The sequence below is a fragment of the Rhinolophus hipposideros genome, assembly GCF_964194185.1.
Source record: "Rhinolophus hipposideros genome assembly, chromosome: 12".
Taxonomy (NCBI): Eukaryota; Metazoa; Chordata; class Mammalia; order Chiroptera; family Rhinolophidae; genus Rhinolophus; species Rhinolophus hipposideros.
The window spans coordinates 61,858,959-61,873,980 of record NC_138058.1 but is presented as its reverse complement, the minus strand read 5'-3'; the positions used below and the strand labels follow the sequence as shown (position 1 = coordinate 61,873,980).

Sequence of the window (15,022 nt, the reverse complement as noted above, 5' to 3'; positions counted from 1 at the left end):
GCTTAAGAAGGGGAGGTGTTCCGGTCGGGGCGGCCCGGAGCAGAGGAAGTTGGCGGGCGGGGGGCGGGGCCGAGGAGAGCGCCGCGAAGAGGGGCGGCTCTCGGGTGAGTTCCGGAAGGGGGCGGGGCCTGGTATGGGTCCCCGGTGTGCGGGGTGCGCGCGGGGCAGGTGCTGGGCACGTGTGAGTGGGCCTGGGCCTGTGGCAGTGCGGGAAGCGGAGCCCACAGGGTTGGCTCCGTACCCGGAACCCTGGCGCAGCCTCCGAAGTTCGAGTATCCGCTGACCCGGCCCCCGCCGCGACGCCGGTCCCGCCTCCCAACGCATCCCCACCCGTGGCCTCAGTGGGCCGCTGGGGCCGCCCCCAGTGAGCCGCCGCCCTTCGACTCCACTGTTTTCTTAGGCTTTACGGGGATCGTTTGACGAGGGCTGGGAGGACCGGTGGGTTACCGACGGGCCTGCAGTAGCGTCGGTGCCTTGCCTGCCTGCAGTGAATTTTACATAAAGTTGCCCGGGAAGGCCCGAGGCGAGCGCTTCCTGAGCTGCTGTCGCTGCTCAGGGGTTCGTTTTGCCCGCGCGCATCACAGCCAAAGAGGACACCAACAAGCGTTTGCAGCAAAGAAAGGAGAGGTTTCTTTAAGGAAGTGGCACCAGACCCGGTGGCACAGGTGGGCCAGTGCTCTGAAGACCTGGCTTCCCAATGGCCCGTCGGTCACACCTCACACGGGCCCAGACCGCGACACCCCTGGGTTGCTTAGGGGACCGGGGTGGTGTTGGGATCTGATTGGTTGGAGGTGACGTAAGGGGAAGGAATAGTTTCTTCGGATCTGAAGACGGTTCTGAAATACGTTGCGGAGCCCCTCTGCCCACTCATGGGAAAGTCGCCAAGGGCTTAGGAACTGAAACAGAACTTAGGTCAAGATGTTATCCTTCGCCTGCTAGAGGTCTGGGCCACAGCCCTCTGCCTCGGGGTCACGGTGGTGGGGGTGGGGGTGGGGGTGCCCTCTGAGGGTGCACGTGGAGAGAGGGAGATGGTTTCTAGAGCTAGAACTTAGAACTGATCACAGCCATAAGGACCCTTGGTTTCACTGCCTCTTCCACCTTCATTGGGGCAATTCCAGGACGATTTTTCCCATGTGCTGGTTACTCTCCATGTACTTATGCGCCTCTTGGATTTCCATCAGGGGGTAGACTCTGTCTAGAACCGGCAGTAGACGTTGCGGCCCTTCTGTGGAGAAGTGGGGCAGAATTTGTTCCGTGAAAGCCTTCACCAGCATTTCCTTGTACTAAGAAAGGAAAAGAAGACCATCAGCCTTACCTCGGCACTCCCCATCCTGCCCGGCCTTTGTGCTCTCTCTGACCCATGGACACATCAGAAAAAGCACTCGGGTACCTAACCCCTTCACTACCAGCATTCTGTGCATGGCCCCAAATACGTAACCTCTGTTCTGTACCAGATAAAGACTGAAGCCTGGAGTAAAATATTAGTGTCACAGCCGAAGGACTATTTTTAAATAAAGGCTTTAAGCAGGAGACAGCCACAGACAGGTCTTACACAGGCTTAGTTCAAAAGGGTTGCTTAAGCTCTGCTATCCCCTAGCAGGTGTGAAACCCTATGTTGGGAAACAGTCCCAAAGCTGGCGCCTGCTAGAAAACCACACAAGATTTCAGATTGAATGCTAACAGGCTTTCTTAACATATTGAGAAGAGTTCTGCCTTTCAAAAAAAAAAAGTCTTGTGACTATTAGAAGTGCTTCCTAATATGGTCAATGCTTTGTTCATTGTATTAGAAAGACTTCCAAGGTCTCATATGAAATGTTAGCTACCCCTTTTCCAAGATGTTGAAGCTTCTATTGACCAATTTTAATTACTTCTGTGAAATTGGGTTAACTATCCATGGGGGAGAAGGGGGTCAGGTTTCTACATAGACTTCCTACCTTAAAATATGCCAGATCTTCCCTTCTTTGGCGTTATGGAATGAATCACATTTCTCTGGGTAATAGTTTTCCCTCATCACTCACCTTTTTGTCCCTAGATCTTAGCAGACTGGTGATCAGACTTCCTCGTTTAAAAAGAAGCTTTGAAAACAGAGGCCCATTGACGTCAGCTCCTCCCATCAGACCATAGAGAACCCAGCGACCATCAAGAGCCAGGCAGTTGACATTTTTCTCCCAGTAGGATCCTCCTATGCAATCTATGATAAGGTTGACTCCAGTGCCTTCCACATAAAACACAAATGGTGATGCTAGTCAGACATAGAAAGCTTGATGCAAAATAAGATCCCATGGTATATGTGTGGGTATATGGGTATAAATAAATACAGCTGCAAGTGATATATCTATAGATTGGAACTAGAAACATTGCTCATAGAAATATTGTTGTAAATGGAGTTTAGGTAGCTGAATTCTATCATACATGTGTAACATAGTTTATCTGAGAACCCACTGGTATCTGGGCGTGAGTGAGAACAAAACGGGAGGTCCATCCCAGGCTGCAAGGTTATGAAGTGTCTGCACTGGGTTGTTTGAATTGTAGTTTTGCTAGCTTTGGTTTCATCTCTCCTTTTCCACTCGTGGAAAAATGGAAAGGAGTGAGCCAACAATATTCAGATTAGGCTTTGGTATACAGAGGCTCATCCATTTAGGAGGCTAACATCCCAACCCTACTATGACCCGCTCCATATTGGTCTCTACCTCATGTCTCCTATTTATGCACTGTGGACTGGCTAGTTGGGAATAAGAGGTCCTGGACCAACTCTGTGTGATTATCCAGTTTCTAAGACATGTATGAATCATACCACTTATAAGAATACTCATGAAAGCCATCTTAGTCCTAAATACTACCTGCCTGAGTACTAGAATTTGGCCAGAGCAGCTGTTGCACATTTAGCAGAGGCAAGACAAATCTAGAGCACTGGCAATCTAGAAGCTGGTGAGGATTTTAATTAATAATCTCTGAAATTCTTGCTGAGCTATATAAGCTGTTATTTACCTTTGGTGAATTTCAGTGTTGCTTCAGAAAAATCCTCTTCTTTGTAATTGAATCCACCAGCTGCTCCAAGTTTTTCTGCCATTTGAAGCTTGTCCTGGGATCCAACTGTGACCAGAGGAATAGCTCCAGCCATCCGGGCGAGTTGGACGGCAGCTGTGCCCACCCCACTTAATCCTGCATGGATTAGCACAGAGTCTCCAGCCCGAACGTTTCCTGTGACAGAAAATACAGGAACCATTCACTTTACTTTGCAATTGCTACACATTTTTCATGTAGGCATATTCTACCATAATCACCTGGCCTGGGGACCACCAAATGCCAACTCTCTTGCTCTCTTAAGAGAACATATTGACAGTTTTTGTTTTTTTTGTCTTACTGCCTCTGGTCAAAGTGGGAAACAACTTTTTGAAACAGTCATTAGCAGCCACACTTGTAATCTCTGTTTTACGTATGAAATAAACATACAACTCTGACCTATTCCTGAGTAAGAATAGTCACCATTCCCATTGTCACCACCATAAGCTACTCTCTTTTTCAGTCTGAAACCGGCCTTCAGCTGGTCTTACTAATTCAGGCACCATACATAGCCAGCAGGCTCCTACTCCTAAAATGGAACTTTCCTTGTGTCACTTTCTCCTCAAAGTGTAACGTGGCTCTCGATTGGCTTTTGCATCAAGTCCAGACAGCCTGCAGTCCCAGGCCATCACAATCTAGTCCCAGGGTCATTTCTCACAAATGACAACTGTCATCCTTCGCTTCTGAGCAGAGCAGCCAGTCTCACCTTTTTCACTAAGAAAGAAAAAGACACTCTTTCTTAGGCCACTCTGGCTTGCCTTCTGTCCATCACAACTCCACCCACCCTTCATGTTCTCTTCCAGAAAGCCTTCTCTGACCACCTTTGCCCACACCAACTTTTCCCATCACGAGCTTCTATTATACAGAGCCATCCTTTCAAACTCTATGGTTGTCTAATTCTTGTGCATGTCTGTCTTCCCAGTGACACCGAACTCCCTAAAGGCAAGGACCAAGTCTTCTTAGGCTCCCTCACATCATCTTTTGGGCGGCTCAGTGGGATTGGGGAGGAGTTAAGAGTTGGTTGAATGGCCCCTTTTGTTGCACTAGGGCTCCCAGAGAAAAGCTCAGCATGACTTTGAGAAGCTGGGACCACTGGTGGGCCTGCAGTATGAAGATGTGCACAGGCCTTCTATCTGATGACCATGATTTTCAGCCTCAACATCAAGCTTTTGCTAATATGGTATGAGAACCTTCTACTACTGGTGGTACAGTAGGGTGAGGTGCTGGGGTTGGGTGTGGCTCAGTGCCCTGGAGAACTACTGGGTTTTGAGATGGCTGAGTCAGGAAAGAATTGAGCCACGTTGCATGGAGTGAGCATGTGGGCGGGCCTCCTCACCTATGAGGTGTAACAGCTGGAAGGCTGTAAGCCAGGTCTCTGGGATGGCTGCTGCCTGGGTCAGGGTCAGTCCTGCTGGGATGGGCATGAGGAGCCCTTCAGGGACAGTGACATATTGAGCCTGACCCCCACTGGGCAGCAGAGCCATGGCTGGGTCCCCAATCTTCCAGTGCCCCTGGCAGCCAGGTCCTAGCTCTGCCACGTGTCCAGATGCCTCAAGTCCCAAAATGCTGCTGGCTCCTGGCGGTGGCGCATACTGGCCTTGTCTCTGCAGAGAGAGGAATACACGAATTGGTAAGTATGATCAGAAATCTGTGTCATCATCCCTGGACCTCTTCCAATAGTTCTTTTTTTCTGACAGAAAATTCAAAATAAAATCAGTTTTTCTTAAGTCAGGAAAAGAGTAATTTGTTTCATGCAAATAAGACATGGTATGTCATATAATCCATCAGTGGATGTCATAACTAGTAAGGCCCTTAGCTATTTCCCTCATCTAAACCCCTTGTTTTACAAATGGAGAAACAGGCCTGGACAGGAAAATGCCTTGTCTAAGCTTGCAAAGTAAATTAGCAGGATTAGGAACGAAACCGTGGACTCCTTAATGATAATTTTCCTGTATCAAGTGCCAGGCTCTGTATTTACTCATTGCAATCCTCAGTAGCCTCTGACCAGGGCTTTAGACCAGAGGGACTGAACCCGAAATGTGCACCATTTGAGGGGCTTTTTCAAAGTACACACTTGCCTGGATCGTGGTCATGTTTATTTTGAAAAAGTGCTCCAGGTGATTCTGGTGCACATTTCTCAATTACCCCAACCAATGCAGCTGGTCCAGGTTAGCTCTTCAAATAGCAGAAGAAAATTCTTACAGTACTGCTCCCGGCTCACCCTGGGACCCTCAGAGTGGGAAGTGCAGCCTTTGGAGCCACAGAGACCTCAGTGTGAATCACAGTCTTCTCCCCACCCGACCCCCTCCTGCATTATTAGTGTTGTGGTCTTGGATGTATTGCTTAACCTCTCTGACCCTCAGTTTCTTTACCTGTAGACTACAAATGATGAACAGGGTGGCCTGCAGGGTAAATGAGATCAAGCACAGCCTAACACACCGCCTTCAACAAATGGTAATCCCCTTCTTATCTGAAAGCCTGAGCAGACTGGATTAACTCCGTGTGGACTCTGCAAACACAGCGCCCAAGTATTTTGTGTACACTAAATGGTTCTGCCTCTCAGAACCCCCAGCACACCCTCTGCACACACTGTATGATGAGTGTTACAGGCAGTACCCGAGGTCATTCCTTCATCTGTGTGATGAATGTTTATTGAAGGCCCTGAAATCTCGCCCAGCCCCACCCAGCCCCGGCCTGACCCCTCGGTACCTGGAGTATGTCGGCCCGGTTCAGGGCGCTGGCCGCCACCTTCAGGAGGACTTCCCCCTCTCCTGGGCTTGGCTTGGCCACCTCCTTCAAGTAGAGGTTTTCTGGTCCTCCCGGCTTGTCAAAGTGCACAGCTAGCATGTTACCTGAGGACACAGGGCAGAGAGAAAGGGTCTTCGAGGACACGGCGCTCAGGCCTACGGCGCAGCGCCCTCTGCCGGCCAGTGGCCTCCCTCTGTCGGTCGCCACGAGGGCTGGCCCCCGCTCCCGCTTTCGGACGTCCACGCCGCCTCCAAACGGACCCCGCGCAGAGGATACAGATTGGGACCCGGGGAAGTAGGGATGGCCGGACCCGGCTGGATGCAGCGCAGCAGGAAAAGGCTGAGTAGGAGGCATATTCTACTCCTGAATTGGATTCTCCCACCCGGCCCGAGTCACTGGAGCCGGTGTTACTCACCAATTTAGGGCCTGGCCCCTCGGCTGCTCCAGGCGGTGTCGCGTGGTCCTGCTTTCCCTGCGGGCACTTGGAGCACAACCCCGGAGCCCTGGTACTGCCTGGGCCTTGACCTACCTGTCGGCCGGAATCTGGGCAGCGCAAACGGCGGCGCCGACTAGAACCAACGCGCCTTGACAAACCTGGCTGGCTGCAATCTGGGCAGCGCCAGGGGTGGGGCTGACCGGAACCAACCTCGCCCTCTTTTCCTCCTTACAGCTTTTTTTTCTTTTCTTCAGTTTTATAGCTTTATTCGACAATCAGCATTTAGTTCCCATCCACATTAACTGCAGATTTCTGAAAGTGGCGACAGGTACATATGTAATCAACTAGATTACATATGAGAGAGCTTGTTTGGTGAGTCTTCATCCTCATTACGTTTTCTGGCTAACAGCACCCGGTCCGGTGTGGGACATTCCTTATTCCTTTGGCACAGACAGCTTTGCTGAGTCTGGTGTCGATGTGCACACCTGGAGTTCCATCTCCATCACAGCAAATTTCTGGATCTCTCAGTGCGGGAGTGGCACACTTCTTGAAACCCATTCCATGGATGCGCTTGTGACTGTTTATGGTATATTCTCTGGGCACTACCTCATCGATGGCAGAACCACCCTTCTCGCCCGCCACCCTTCTTTGCGGGAGCCATTCTGTCCAGCCCAAGCTGGAAAGGAAACACCTCCTTCCCCCTTTAAAATGCAAAGCTAGTGACAGCAAATCAGATTTCCTTTTTCTTTGAATGCCTGGAAACTAGTCCTCTGAGAAAGCTGTTCCAGCTCTCACTGTACGAGAAAACGTCCCTCTCTGTAGAGAACCAGACCTGAACTCCGTGCTATTCTCCGTCAAGCCAAGCTTTGAGCCCATTTCTGCTGTAAGTCTGGCGTCCTGCCCTTCCTGTGGGCGGCATCTCCAGTAGGATGGGCAAGAATGGTGCTGCTGAGACAAAAGAGAGGAGCAGCAGGGGGGAAAGGGGAAGGGAAAAGCAGTCCTGTGAGCCTTATCACTTCTGCTCTTCCTCCTGACTTTCCTGGGGAGGAGAAAGCGGCTCCTGGAAGATGCTGCCTAATGAGGCAATTTCGACTGGTTGAAAGCTGCCTGAATAAGCTACTGTAGGGTTTCTCAACCTTGGCACTATTTGCATTTTGGACTAGATAATTCTTTCTTGTGAAAGACTGCCCTGTGCATTGTGGGATATTTAACAGCATCCCTGGACTCCATCCACTAGATACCGATCGTGCCCTTGTCCAGTCGTGACAATACAGAATATCTCCAGACATTGCCAGATTTCCCTGGGGGAGGGGTGGGAGAGGGGAATTGCCCTTGGTTAAGAACCACTGGATTAGAAGAATACACACATATATGCTCCACAGTACTTTTGTAGTGCTGTATAATTTACTACCTCTTCACATGCATTGTCTTATTTGATCATCACAATACTGTACCCAAAAGGAGTCGAGATAATAGAGACATTAATTTGATTTTCAAGGGGCATATATCGAGTGAGTGTCAGAGCCAGGAATCAAACTTAAATTTCCTGGATCCTGGTTCAGGGCTCTTTTTACAATAGCAGGCCACCTTGTGTAACAGTCTCTCCTATTAATTGCAGCCCCCCTTTTCTCTCTTAATTTACATCCCTCTGCTGAGCTTACTTCTTTCAAGGTTACCCAAATCATCTATTTTAATAAGGCTTTCTTTCTGTTTTACAAAAATGTCTGTCCTCTTGCCATCTATAACAAAACCATAATTGCAAGGAAAGGCTAAGAAGCTAGTGTATTCAGAGAAAGTCAGTGGGAGGCCTTTTCTAGAACCTGTGTGGTGGGGATTTCTTGCTACTTCTGTGGGTAGACTCTAGTGTTTCAGAGGGACCATGACGCAGGGAAGACAGGAAACCTCTGAGGCTGGCTCTCTGGTAATTAAAGAATAAGATCCAACCTCAGTAACCTGGCACTGAAGGTCACTCTCCACCCCCCCACCCCCCAGAGAAAACCTACTCATCCTTCAGGGTCTGTTATGCATCTCCTCTGAGGATTCTCCAGAGGGTGTCTTCTCACCTACCCTTCCCCCTTTGGCCTGGGTAAGCATCTGAAGAACAATATCAGAGCTTCTGGACAAGAAATGGAAAACAGTGGATCCCGGGGAAAAGCTTGACTTGCTGAGATTTATAGGAAGGTGAATATCTCATGGGAGTAGGCCAGGTCTCTAGTCCACAAGGGGCTCAGATGGAGCTTAATGGATAGGCTGAGCGCTCCCTGGTCCTGGAAATGGGGAAGTATGGAGTAGGGAGTCATCTTGCTACCTATACACCCCCCAGCCTACCAAGGTAGAGACCACTTCCCCGTTTACCACCTGTGGGCCTGCTGTAGTAATTTAGGGTATTACGACAATCAGAAAATAACTTATCTAATGTGGGTTAGTAGCCCGAGTCAAGATCTGTCAGAATGAATGGAAGATATGCCCAGCAAAATAGAACAACTGCAGGAAACAGATGAAAACTTGAATAAAATAAAAGCAGCTGAGAAGATTCAGGAGTATTCCAAAAATATTTCTAGAATTTTTTTAAAAAAAGCATTTCCCAATTAAGCAATTCAGTAGATGCTTTGAAGCAGATGGTCATTGTTGAGACCTGAATTAGTGGCTTAGAAGATTGTGGTCAAGAAATATCTGTCAGCATGTGGGATTACATCAAACTAAAAAATTTTTTCACAGCAAAGGAAACCATCAATAAAACGAAAAGGGATCCTACTGAATGGGAAAAGATATTTGCCAATGATATATCCGATAAAGGGTTAATATCACAAATTTATAAAAAAAAAACTCACACAACTCCAAAAAAACAAACAACCCAATTAAAAAATGGGCAGAAGACATGAAGAGACATTTTTCTAAAAAGGCCATACAGATGGCAAACAGACACATGAAAAAATGCTCAATCTCACTAACCATCAGAGAAATGCAAATAAAAACCACAATGAGATACCATCTCACCCCAGTCAAAATGGCTGTCATCAATAAATCAACAAACAACAAGTGCTGGTGAGGATGTTGAGAAAACGGAACATTTCTGCACTGTTGGTGGGATTGCGGGTTGGTGCAGCCACTATGGAAAGCAGTATGGAGGTATCTCAAAAATCTGAGAATGGAACTAGCTTATGATCCAGCAATTCCACTCCTAGGTATCTATCCGGAGAAATCCAAAACTCTAATTCAAAAAAATGTATGCACCCCTATGTTTCTTGCAGCACTATACACAATAGCCAAGACATGGAAACAACAGAAATGCCCATCGGTAGACAACTGGATTAAGAAACTGTGGTACATTTACACAATGGAGTATTACGCAGCCATAAAGAAGAATTAAATCTTACCATTTGCAACAATGTGAATGGACCTAGGGAACATTATGTTAAGTGAAATAAGTCAGACAGAGAAAGACAAATACCATATGATCTCATTTATATGTGGAATCTAAAGAAAAGCATAAGTGAACAAACTAATCAGAAAGTCTCAGAGACATAGAGGAAAAACTGAGGGTTGCTAGATGGGAGGCAGGGTGGGGATAAGGAGGAAGGTGAGAGGATTAGAAAGCACAGTCAGTAACCACAAGATTGCTATGGGGTTACGAAAATTAATTTGGGGAATGTAATCAATAACGTTGTAAAGATTTTGTAGGGTATCCGATGGACACTTGTCTTATTAGGGAGACCACCTCAGGGACGATGTAGATGCCTGATCACTGCACTGTACACCTGAAGCTGAAGCTGAACAATAATGAATGTCAACTACAAGTATATATATATATATATATATATATATATATGTATATACACACACACACTTACAAGAAGCAGAGTACAGCATTAGGAATAGAGAGTGGAAATGTAATTGCTGTGTGTGATGTCAGAGGGATAGTGGATGGGGGGAGGGGGGTTCACACAGTGTGAGGGATACAAATGATAAACGTCTAAGTATTACTTTGTCTTGTGTACCTGAAACTAATAATAAGAAAAAAAGAAATAGTCAACAGAGCAAAAGCCTAAAGAGATGGAAATCCATAAAAGGGTAAGAGACTTGGAGAATAAATTCAGGAGACCCTGCTATGAGAATAGGAGTTGTAGAAGGAGGAAGAGGAATAAATAAAGAAGACTCAAATAGAATAAAAATTTTCCCAAACTGTGTCAGATTCTACAAATTGAAATAGTTCACTGTGTTAAAAGATGGGTTGATGATAAAAAAGCACATATCTATGTTTTGTAAAATTCCTAGTTCTAACAAATTTTCAGGTGGAAAGAACGTTACCTACAAAAGGTTAAAAAATCAAATTGGCATCAAGTTTCTGTCTACGATCTGGAAGTTAGAAGAGAGCAGACTAGCCTCTTGACTAGAAGGAGAGGACTGAAACCCAATTATCATACAACCAACTAAGGTAGATAAGTTTTTGCACTTGTCAGGACAGAAAAAACATATTTGCAGATGTGCAAGAATTCCAAGACACATCGCCCAGATACCCATCTGTCAACACTTGAGGAAAGGCTCTAACCAAATAACAAATGTCCTAGAACAGATGGAGAGGAAACAGTTGTAAACAACAAGCTGGAAAATATAGAACTAAAAATAATTGGATAAAAATATGAATGGATAAGCATAGATGGGGAATGTGTAATGTAAGTGCGAAATAAGAACTTTTAAAATATAAGAAATTACTTTGAAGGAAATTCTAAATAATAATGGAGCACTAGATAAACAAACTGTCTCTGAAAAATTAGGAGTTTAAGTTCTGATTTTATTGGTGAGTGCCTTGGTGGGGAATATATCCAAGAGAGGAGGGAATACCCTCTTACGGAGAAATAGGTAATATTTAGTAGAAATATACCTGACTTTGAACAAGAGAACTTCCAAATTAACAGGGGAAAAAAATGAAAATGATGATGACTTAATAAAGCCAGCAAAGGTAATGAAAGGAAAAAGAGGAAACAAAAATGTTTAATAATGGAAGAATAAAATCAAACATATCAGTTATTACAATAAATTTAAACACATAAATTCTATTAAAACTCAGAGATTGCCAGATGACTTTAAAAAGATAGAATCTATGAAAATGTAATAATTATGAGCCGGAATGCATAAAACAACAAAGCAGCTAAGTTAGAAATTCAAGGATAAATGGGTAAAAATGTACTCATAGTGGAAGACTTGGTTGTAAATAAATGATTATTGTTTGAAGCCACTAATATTTGGGGTGGTTGGTTACGCAGCAATAGATAACTGATACAAAAAGGCTCCATCTCCTCTATTCTACCATTATACCTCTCTTAGGACACTGGTAATACTGCACTATCTGCCTTTTCCCCACCAGACTGGATTCCTAGAGTATGCTAGTCATCTCAATGTCGCCTGTGCCTATCACGTAAGGGTTCAATTGAGCTTTGTTGACCAAATGCTCACACATTTAAATGGGATATTGCAAAGTCTGAGCCATTGACAGAGGCCAAGGAGGGAAGCATTTTAAAAAAGAGAAAAAAGAGAAGTGGGGGCAGCTGCATTCCTGCTCTAATTCCCCCCTCCTTTGTGTAGGCAAAGATGTGGGAAACCAGCCCTTTCTATGACCCAAGAATGATTTACCTTTAGGATCCCAAGAATGATTCTCAAATCTGAAGAGATTCTGTGATGTTCAGGCTACTGAGAATGGAGTAGGCCTCTGCAGGTCTGAGCACTGCCTGGGTAAGGGGCTGTTCTCAGGACAGAGCCACTCAGGGACCTACCCAGTTGGCATGGGCTAGAATGCTTGCACCACTTCCAATCTGTTCCTCTTCTTCCTTCCTTCTGACTTTACATATCCACCCATTTTATTCACAGATAGTAACTGAATGCCTACTGTTTGATAAACGTTCGGCTAGGTGATGGGATAAAATGATGAGTTGTGGGGACGGGGCAGTATGGGTAGAGAGCACTTTTTAATCACTTAAAAAACATTTTTGTAAAACTAAGTGACATGAAGTTGAACCCTTACCTTACTCAAATGTGCAAAAATCAACTCGAAATGGATCAATGAACTAAATATAAGAGCTAAAATTATAAAACTCTTAGAAGAAAATGGGAAAGGTTTCATAACATTGGATTTGGCAATGATTTCTTGGATATGACACCAAAAGCACAGGCAACAACACAAGAAAAGGTAAACTGGGCTTAAAATTAAAACTGTGCATTAAAAGACACTATCAACAGAGCAAAAACAACCCACAGAATGGGAGAAAATATTTTCAACTGATATATCTGATAAAGGTTTAATATCCAGAATATGTAAAAAACTCCTATAACTCAACAACAACAACAAAAACAATACCCCAAGAATCCGATTAAAAAATTGGCAAAGGAGTTGAACAGACATTTCTCCAGAGAAGATACTCACATGGTCAATCAGCACATGACAAGATGCTCCACATCATTAGTCAGTAGAGAAATGCAAGTCAAAACCTCAGTGAGATACCACTTCATACCCATTAGGATGGCAATGATCAAAAACCAGAAAATAACAACTGTTGACAAGAATGTGGAGAAATTGGAACCGTTCTGCACTACTGGTGGGAATGTAAATGGTGCAGCTGTTATGGAAAACAGTATGGCAGGTTCTCAAAAAAAGAATTACCATATGATCCGGCAATTCCATTTCTGAGTATATACCCCAAATAATTGGAAGCAGGGACTTGAACAGATGCTTCAATAGATATACCCATGTTCATGGCAGCACATTCACAATAGCCAACAGGTGGATTGGCTATTGTGGATTGGCAATCCAAGTGTCAATTGACAGATGAATAAATAAACAAAATGTGGTACATACGTACAATGGAATATTTTTCAGCCTTAAAAAGAAAATGTTGACATGTAGTACAATGTGGATACACCTGAAGTATGAAGACATACTAAGTGAATAACAAGTCACAAAAGGACAAATATTGTGTGATTCCATTTATATGAGGTACCTAGAGTAGTCAAATTCATAAAGGCGGAAAGTGGAATGGTGGTTACAAGAGGGTGGATGGAGGAGAGAATGGAGAATTATTGTTTGATGGGCACAGAGGTTCAGTTTTGCAACATGAAAAGAGTTCTGGAGATGGATGGTGGTGATGTTTGCACAACAACGTGAGTGTACTTAATACCACTGAACTGGATGGATACTTATAAGTGGTTAAGGCAGTAAATTTTATGTTATGTATACTTTACCATAATTAAGAATAAATAAGGTAGTATATAAAACATACACAAGTAGAAAAAATAGTATAATTGCTCCCAACAGATATACCCCGTGAAACTATCAGTGCTCTTACACTCATGCCAGTGACAACCACTTAGAAAAAAAACCAAGTAAAGTTGATCAAATAATTCCAATTAAAGAAGAGGATCTCTTGAAAGTAGAAAAATTGTTCCCTTAAGTCATTCTTCCTTTTCAGTATCTTCTGTCTAGTGTTTTTTCAACAAAATTAACCATTACTTTTTATTTAGGATCTACAGTTTTCTTCTAAAATATAAAAGTTGTCTTTCTGATGACTTAATTTCCTTTTCTTCTTAGATATTCTCCTGAAAGAAGCAGAACCTGGTTACTATTCATGAGCAGCAAATTATCACCACAATATGACTCATTCAGCATATTCATTATCTAGTTATTCCATAAACAATGGGGAGTGGCTGCTCTGTGCTAGGCACTGTCCTAGGTGTTGGAGTCACAAGGATGATGGGAGTGGTAGGACCCGTCCCTGATAGAGACATAAAAACATCAATTATGTTCCTAGAGTTTTCATAATAAAAGTTTTAAATAGTCGTAACTCTCTCTTTCCCCAATTTTCTCTAATTATCATGTATAATTTTTTGATAGAGAAAAACATAATGCAAAGAAAACAAGTGGAGGAAATAGAAGTAATGAGACATGTAACTTGCTCTTGAGTTACATGTGTCTCAGCCTCATCCATCCCTCATGAGCATCCAACCACTTCCAAGATAGCCCATCCTTTCCGAGAGCAATGGATCTTAGTGGCATGATGTCAGCTGTCTCCTTCTAACCAGTACACATTCTTTAGAGTCTGATGGCTGTAAGCAAGAATACATATTTTCTGTGATGGTACCCAATTTCTCAATCCTTTAAGATTCAGCTCTCCAGAGCCTTCCATGAAGCAGAAGTCATTCATTTATTTGTTCATCAAACATGTGCGAATATTAATTGCCTACTTGACAGTAGATACCCATCTTAGACACTGCAGATAGGAGAACGATTACAACACAATTCTTGCATTCTAGGGGCTCACAGTCTAGGTAAAGAAAGAACTATGATGGTGGTAATAATAAAGGTATGCATAAAATACACAGCACAGTGGAGAGATGCCCAAGATCTGGGTCTTCAGTGGTTATTAGGAATTTGCCAACTGCATGTGAAGGGGCAGGAACAGAAAGAGAAAATATTCAGGAAGGTAGGACAGCATGTGTAGAGGCCTGGCAGGCAGAGCCTGTATCTTGAAGAGCTTTGACTTCCTAGTTTATTAGGACAGTGCATGGACATGGTACATCATCACTGAGTATTTGTTGAAAGAATGAAGGAATTGCTATTCCCTTACTAGTAGAAGTAGACGCTTCTACTATTTCAAAGAATGTCAAGCGACTCCAAAAAAAATTGTTAGAAACTTAAATTTAGGTTAAAAACCTAAACACAGGGGCCGGCCCGGTGGCTCAGGCGGTTGGAGCTCCATGCTCTTAACTCCGAAGGCTGCCGGTTCG

General features: G+C 44.4%; 2 protein-coding genes and 1 long non-coding RNA gene across 5 annotated transcripts in view; 1 reads left to right on the top strand and 2 right to left on the bottom strand.

The window, feature by feature from the left end:
- The first annotated feature begins 58 nt into the window (after positions 1–58).
- Positions 59–4,790, top strand: LOC308506247. The gene is made up of 4 exons (XR_013994672.1): positions 59–104; positions 1,182–1,386; positions 2,033–4,243; positions 4,570–4,790. It is a non-coding gene; the product is annotated as an uncharacterized lncRNA (long non-coding RNA).
- TP53I3 (tumor protein p53 inducible protein 3) lies at positions 610–8,882 on the bottom strand. 3 transcript variants are annotated; one of them, XM_081069463.1, is made up of 6 exons: positions 6,227–6,432; positions 5,773–5,915; positions 4,400–4,667; positions 2,989–3,201; positions 2,019–2,215; positions 610–1,283 (listed from the first exon to the last, which is right to left on the bottom strand). In XM_081069463.1, the coding sequence occupies exons 2-6, from the start codon at positions 5,908–5,910 to the stop codon at positions 1,101–1,103; spliced, it is 999 nt and encodes a 332-aa protein (XP_080925589.1). In that variant the 5' UTR covers positions 5,911–5,915; positions 6,227–6,432; the 3' UTR covers positions 610–1,100. The 3 variants fall into 3 exon arrangements, with proteins under 3 accessions (XP_080925589.1, XP_080925588.1, XP_080925590.1); XM_081069462.1 differs by having other exon boundaries at positions 5,773–8,882; XM_081069464.1 differs by lacking the exon at positions 2,019–2,215 and having other exon boundaries at positions 1,026–1,283; positions 5,773–7,647.
- Positions 8,883–13,527: 4,645 nt separating this feature from the next.
- PFN4 (profilin family member 4) overlaps positions 13,528–15,022 on the bottom strand; it is a 4,667-nt gene continuing 3,172 nt past the window's right edge. The window contains exon 4 of the mRNA XM_081069461.1: positions 13,528–13,834. Within this exon, the coding sequence (XP_080925587.1) occupies positions 13,806–13,834 (29 nt within the window). The 3' untranslated portion in view covers positions 13,528–13,805. The remainder of the gene's footprint in view (positions 13,835–15,022) is intronic.